The 7,500-nt window shown below is 49.9% G+C and overlaps 1 protein-coding gene across 2 annotated transcripts in view; it reads right to left on the reverse strand.

The window, feature by feature from the left end:
• Positions 1-7,500, reverse strand: part of LOC110526851 (vacuolar protein sorting-associated protein 13C) — a 253,457-nt gene that overhangs the window by 26,246 nt on the left and 219,711 nt on the right. For both annotated transcript variants that reach the window (XM_036963884.1, XM_036963883.1), the window contains 4 exons: positions 7,078-7,159; positions 6,922-6,991; positions 4,367-4,478; positions 424-537 (listed from right to left, as the gene is read on the reverse strand). In XM_036963884.1, coding sequence (XP_036819779.1) covers positions 424-537; positions 4,367-4,478; positions 6,922-6,991; positions 7,078-7,159 — 378 coding nt within the window. The remainder of the gene's footprint in view (positions 1-423; positions 538-4,366; positions 4,479-6,921; positions 6,992-7,077; positions 7,160-7,500) is intronic.

A 7,500-nucleotide genomic window follows, 5' to 3' on the forward strand; every position in this document is an offset into this window, starting at 1 on the left:
GAGAGAGAGAATGAGGAAGGGATGAGAGGGAGAAAGGAGGGAGAGAGAGAATGAGGAAGGGATGAGAGGGAGGAATGAGGGAGAGAGAATGAGGAAGGGATGAGAGGGAGGAATGAGGGAGAGAGAGAATGAGGAAGGGATGAGAGGGAGAAAAGAGGGAGAGAGAGAATGAGGAAGGGATGAGTGGGAGAAAGGAGGGAGAGAGAGAATGAGGAAGGGATGAGAGGGAGAAAGGAGGGAGAGAGAGAATGAGGAAGGGATGAGAGGGAGAAAGGAGGGATAGAGAGAATGAGGAAGGGATGAGAGGGAGAAAAGAGGGAGAGAGAGAATGAGGAAGGGATGAGAGGGAGAAAGGAGGGAGAGAGAGAATGAGGAAGGGATGAGAGGGAGAAAGGAGGGAGAGAGAGAATGAGAGATTCCTACTTTGATGGGGGAGATGTGGAAGTATTCAAAGAAGCTGAGGCCTGAGTTGTCGGTCATGGACGCCTCCATCAATTCAGCTTGTAACATCGCCAAGTCCTTCTCTATCAGCTTGGTCTGGAGAGGAGAGAGGGGAGAGGGGAGAGGGGGAGAGGAGAGGGAGAGAACGATTGAGACATTTGAGATCATGGACGAAAGACAAATACAAGCACATGTTGAATGAATGTAATCTCACGTGAGGTACTGAAGTCCCATGTGTCCACTACCCACCCAACCCACCTCACTTCACAGACGTGTTCAGTAAAATGTCCACAGAGATATAAAGGGTTGTTTTTAACCAAGCCAGCCTCGATCCACGTAACGTGAGTCAAACACCATTTAGCAGTAATGCATTGAACATACAACAGCCTCTTGGCTTCCTCAGTTCAATTCAACAATATTCATTTATTTTCTTACTGAAATACGTATTATTCCTTATCTATAAAGAAGGTTTGTCCATGCGTGTTTCAGTAACAGGGGTGACCAGGGTCTGAATGGCTCGTGGTTTGTCCATGCGTGTTTCAGTAACAGGGGTGACCAGGTTCTGGATGGCTCCTAGGAAGGTTAAGTGGTTTGTCCGTGTGTGTTTCAGTAACAGGGGTGACCAGGGTCTGGATGGCTCGTGGTTTGTCCATGTGTGTTTCAGTAACAGGGGTGACCAGGGTCTGGATGGCTCCTAGGAAGGTTAAGTGGTTTGTCTGTGCGTGTTTCAGTAACAGGGGTGACCAGGGTCTGGATGGCTCCTAGGAAGGTTAAGTGGTTTGTCTGTGTGTGTTTCAGTAACAGGGGTGACCAGGTTCTGGATGGCTCCTAGGAAGGTTAAGTGGTTTGTCTGCGCGTGTTTCAGTAACAGGGGTGACCAGGGTCTGGATGGCTCCTAGGAAGGTTTAGTGGTTTGTCTGTGTGTGTTTCAGTAACAGGGGTGACCAGGGTCTGGATGGCTCCTAGGAAGCCCTGGTCAATCTTCACAGCCATCTGCTGGACCCTCTACAGCATCTATTCTAATGCAATTCTAACATAAAGTAGACATGTTTAAACTCCTTTATTTCCTCTTTCCTGTCTGGTTATGTCTTTCGTCTACCACCAGGGGGCAGTATGTCCATGTTTACACTACAGTCCATTCGTCTACCACCAGGGGGCAGTATTTCCCATGTTTACACTACAGTCCATTCTTCCAACAACAGGGGGCAGTATTCCCATGTTTACACTACAGTCCATTCTTCTACCACCAGGGGGCAGTATTTCCCATGTTTACACTACAGTCCATTCTTCTAGCACCAGGGGGCAGTATTTCCCATGTTTACACTACAGTCCATTCTTCTAGCACCAGGGGGCAGTATTTCCCATGTTTACACTACAGTCCATTCTTCTACCACCAGGGGGCAGTATGTCCATGTTTACACTACAGTCCATTCTTCCAACAACAGGGGGCAGTAATTCCCATGTTTACACTACAGTCCATTCTTCTACCAACAGGGGGCAGTATTTCCCATGTTTACACTACAGTCCATTCTTCTACCACCAGGGGGCAGTAATGTCCATGTTTACACTACAGTCCATTCTTCCAACAACAGGGGGCAGTAATTCCCATGTTTACACTACAGTCCATTCTTCTACCACCAGGGGGCAGTAATTCCCATGTTCACACTACAGTCCATTCTTCTAGCAACAGGGGGCAGTATTCCCATGTTTACACTACAGTCCACCTCCTTGTTCTCCTGAACCCCAGAGCAGAGTACTGGCACTTCTTATAGAATATGATCTCTGAAATATCATGAGTACCAGCCCCCTTTTATCATGAGTACCAGCCTCCTTTTATCATGAGTACCAGCCCCCTTTAATCATGAGTACCAGTCCCATTTATCATGAGTACCAGCCTCCTTTTATCATGAGTACCAGCCCCCTTTTATCATGAGTACCAGCCCCCTTTATCATGAGCACCAGTCCCCTTTATCATGAGTACCAGCCATCTTTTATCATGAGTACCAGCCCCCTTTTATCATGAGTACCAGCCCCCTTTATCATAAGCACCAGTCCCCCTTTATCATGATCACCAGCCCCCTTTTATCATGATCACCAGCCCCCTTTTATCATGAGTACCAGCCCCATTTATCATGAGTACCAGCCCCATTTATCATGAGTACCAGCCCCATTTACCATGAGTACCAGCCCCCTTTTATCATGAGTACCAGCCCCCTTTTATCATGAGTACCAGCCCCCTTTTATCATGAGTACCAGCCCCCTTTTATCATGAGTACCAGCCCCCTTTTATCATGAGTACCAGCCCCCTTTTATCATGAGTACCAGCCCCCTTTTATCATGAGTACCAGCCCCCTTTTATCATGAGTACCAGCCCCCTTTTATCATGAGTACCAGCCCTCTTTTATCATGAGTACCAGCCCCCTTTATCATGAGCACCAGTCCCTTTTATCATGAGTACCAGTCCCCTTTTATCATGAGTACCAGCCCCCTTTATCATGAGAACCAGTCCCCCTTTTATCATGAGTACCAGCCCCTTTTATCATGAGAACCAGTCCCCCTTTTATCATGAGTACCAGCCCCCTTTTATCATGAGTACCAGCCCCTTTTATCATGAGTACCAGCCCCTTTTATCATGAGTACCAGCCCCCTTTTATCATGAGTACCAGCCCCCTTTTATCATGAGTACCAGCCCCTTTTATCATGAGTACCAGTCCCATTTATCATGAGTACCAGCCCCTTTTATCATGAGTACCAGCCCCCTTTTATCATGAGTACCAGCCCCCTTTTCTGTCCACTTCAACCATCACCTCATTGTCCCTGTCCGTGTCCCTGGCCGTGTCCCTGTCCCTGTCCCTGGCCGTGTACCTGTCCCTGGCCGTGTCCCTGTCCCTGGCACTGTCCCTGGCCGCGTCCCTGGCCGCGTCCCTGGCCGTGTCCCTAACCGCGTCCCTGGCCGTGTCCCTGGCCGCGTCCCTGTCCCTGGCCACGTCCCTGGCCCTGGCCGCGTCCCTGGCCATGTCCCTGGCCGCGTCCCTGTCCCTGGCCGTGTCCCTGGCCGTGTCCCTGTCCCTGGCCGTGTCCCTGGCCGTGTCCCTGTCCCTGTCCTTGTCCCTGGCCGTGTCCCTGGCCGTGTCCCTGTCCCTGGCCGTGTCCCTGGTCGTGTCCCTGGCCGTGTCCCTGGCCGTGTTCCTGTCCCTGGCCGTGTCCCTGTCCCTGGCCGTGTCCCTGGCCGTGTCCCTGTCCGTGTCCCTGGCCGTGTCCCTGTCCCTGGACGTGTTCCTGTCCCTGGCCGTGTCCCTGTCCCTGGCCGTGTCCCTGTCCGTGTCCCTGGCCGTGTCCCTGTCCCTGGCCGTGTCCCTGTCCCTGGCCGTGTCCCTGGCCGTGTTCCTGTCCCTGGCCGTGTCCCTGGCCGTGTCCCTGTCACTGGCCGTGTCCCTGGCCGTGTCCCTGTCCCTGGCCGTGTCCCTGGCCGTGTCCCTGTCCCTGGCCGTGTCCTTGTCCCTGGCCGTGTCCCTGTCCCTGGCCGTGTCCCTGGCCGTGTTCCTGTCCCTGGCCGTGTCCCTGTCCCTTGCCGTGTCCCTGTCCCTGGCCGTGTCCCTGGCCGTGTCCCTGTCCCTGGACGTGTTCCTGTCCCTGGCCGTGTCCCTGTCCCTGGCCGTGTCCCTGTCCCTGTCCCTGGCCGTGTCCCTGGCCGTGTCCCTGTCCGTGTCCCTGTCCCTGTCCGTGTCCCTAGCCGTGTCCCTGGCCGTGTCCCTGTCCCTGGCCGTGTCCCTGTCCCTGGCCGTGTCCCAGCCGTGTCCGTGTCCCTGGCCGTGTCCCTGGCCGTGTCCCTGTCCCTGGCCGTGTCCCTGTCCCTAGCCGTGTCCCTGTCCCTAGCCGTGTCCCTAGCCGTGTCCCTGGCCGTGTCTGTGTCTAGGTCAGTTACCTTCTGTTTGTCCACATGCGATTCGGCAGCTGGGGTGAACAGGGCCAAGATGGCTCCCAGGAATCCCTGGTCAATCTTCACAGCCATCTCCTGGACCAGAACCATGAAGTACCTTTAACACAGATCACAGTATAACTACTGGGTCAGAGAGACTGGTGAAGGACTCACCCTGAACTAAAACACAGATCACAGTATAACTACTGGGTCAGAGAGACTGGTGGAGGACTCACCCTGAACTAAAACACAGATCACAGTATAACTACTGGGTCAGAGAGACTGGTGAAGGACTCACCCTGAACTAAAACACAGATCACAGTATAACTACTGGGTCAGAGAGACTGGTGGAGGACTCACCCTGAACTAAAACACAGATCACAGTATAACTACTGGGTCAGAGAGACTGGTGGAGGACTCAACCTGAACTAAAACACAGATCACAGTATAACTACTGGGTCAGAGAGACTGGTGAAGGACTCACCCTGAACTAAAACACAGATCACAGTATAACTACTGGGTCAGAGAGACTAGTGAAGGACTCACCCTGAACTAAAACATAGATCACAGTATAACTACTGGGTCAGAGAGACTGGTGAAGGACTCACCCTGAACTAAAACACAGATCACAGTATAACTACTGGGTCAGAGAGACTGGTGAAGGACTCACCCTGAACTAAAACACAGATCACAGTATAACTACTGGGTCAGAGAGACTGGTGAAGGACTCACCCTGAACTAAAACACAGATCACAGTATAACTACTGGGTCAGAGAGACTGGTGGAGGACTCACCCTGAACTAAAACACAGATCACAGTATCACTACTGGGTCAGAGAGACTGGTGAAGGACTCACCCTGAACTAAAACACAGATCACAGTATAACTACTGGGTCAGAGAGACTGGTGAAGGACCCACCCTGAACTAAAACACAGATCACAGTATAACTACTGGGTCAGAGAGACTGGTGAAGGACTCACCCTGAACTAAAACACAGATCACAGTATAACTACTGGGTCAGAGAGACTGGTGAAGGACTCACCCTGAACTAAAACACAGATCACAGTATAACTACTGGGTCAGAGAGACTGGTGAAGGACTCACCCTGAACTAAAACACAGATCACAGTATAACTACTGGGTCAGAGAGACTGGTGAAGGACTCACCCTGAACTAAAACACAGATCACAGTATAACTACTGGGTCAGAGAGACTGGTGAAGGACTCACCCTGAACTAAAACACAGATCACAGTATAACTACTGGGTCAGAGAGACTGGTGAAGGACTCACCCTGAACTAAAACACAGATCACAGTATAACTACTGGGTCAGAGAGACTGGTGAAGGGGACTCACCCTGAACTAAAACACAGATCACAGTATAACTACTGGGTCAGAGAGACTGGTGAAGGACTCACCCTGAACTAAAACACAGATCACAGTATAACTACTGGGTCAGAGAGACTGGTGAAGGACTCACCCTGAACTAAAACACAGATCACAGTATAACTACTGGGTCAGAGAGACTGGTGAAGGACTCACCCTGAACTAAAACACAGATCACAGTATAACTACTGGGTCAGAGAGACTGGTGAAGGACTCACCCTGAACTAAAACACAGATCACAGTATAACTACTGGGTCAGAGAGACTGGTGAAGGACTCACCCTGAACTAAAACACAGATCACAGTATAACTACTGGGTCAGAGAGACTGGTGAAGGACTCACCCTGAACTAAAACACAGATCACAGTATAACTACTGGGTCAGAGAGACTGGTGAAGGACTCACCCTGAACTAAAACACAGATCACAGTATAACTACTGGGTCAGAGAGACTGGTGAAGGACTCACCCTGAACTAAAACACAGATCACAGTATAACTACTGGGTCAGAGAGACTGGTGGAGGACTCACCCTGAACTAAAACACAGATCACAGTATCACTACTGGGTCAGAGAGACTGGTGAAGGACTCACCCTGAACTAAAACACAGATCACAGTATAACTACTGGGTCAGAGAGACTGGTGAAGGACTCACCCTGAACTAAAACACAGATCACAGTATAACTACTGGGTCAGAGAGACTGGTGAAGGACTCACCCTGAACTAAAACACAGATCACAGTATAACTACTGGGTCAGAGAGACTGGTGAAGGACTCACCCTGAACTAAAACACAGATCACAGTATAACTACTGGGTCAGAGAGACTGGTGAAGGACTCACCCTGAACTAAAACACAGATCACAGTATAACTACTGGGTCAGAGAGACTGGTGAAGGACTCAACCTGAACTAAAACACAGATCACAGTATAACTACTGGGTCAGAGAGACTGGTGAAGGACTCACCCTGAACTAAAACATCACACTAAAACTAAATATCAAACCAAGGACTACGTCTCTTTACCTATGAAAAATAAGTATGTACACTAAACAGAAGTGTGTACACTAAACAGAAGTGTGTACACTAAACAGAAGTGTGTACACTAAACAGAAGTGTGTACACTAAACAGAAGTGTGTACCCTAAACAGAAGTGTGTACACTAACAGCGCAGAAGACTCACTTGAACTGCGTGACCTGACTGTGTTGGTTAAACCTGGTGATGATGCTGACGTCCATAAAAGGCTTTGGTTCTGAGGGAGAAAGACAGAGAAGGACCAATTAGAGAACAGCATTAGAGAACACACACACAGCCATGTTCCGGGGAGGCAGAGGTTACCTGAGTCCAGAGCGATGGACTTTGGAGGAGGAACAGGGTGGAACACAATGGGGAATAAAGCTCCAGTCAGCTGGTTGTCCACCTGAAACACACCGTCAAGACAAGGGTTTAATATCACCACAGAGATACACCGTAAAGACAAGGGTTTAATATCACCACAGAGATGCACCGTAAAGACAAGGGTTTAATATCACCACAGAGATACACCGTCAAGACAAGGGTTTAATATCACCACAGAGATACACCGTAAAGACAAGGGTTTAATATCACCACAGAGATACACCGTCAAGACAAGGGTTTAATATCACCACAGAGATACACCGTAAAGACAAGGGTTTAATATCACCACAGAGATACACCGTAAAGACAAGGGTTTAATATCACCACAGATACACCGTAAAGACAAGGGTTTAATATCACCAC

The sequence above is a fragment of the Oncorhynchus mykiss genome, chromosome 26 (genome assembly GCF_013265735.2).
Source record: "Oncorhynchus mykiss isolate Arlee chromosome 26, USDA_OmykA_1.1, whole genome shotgun sequence".
NCBI lineage: Eukaryota > Metazoa > Chordata > Actinopteri > Salmoniformes > Salmonidae > Oncorhynchus > Oncorhynchus mykiss.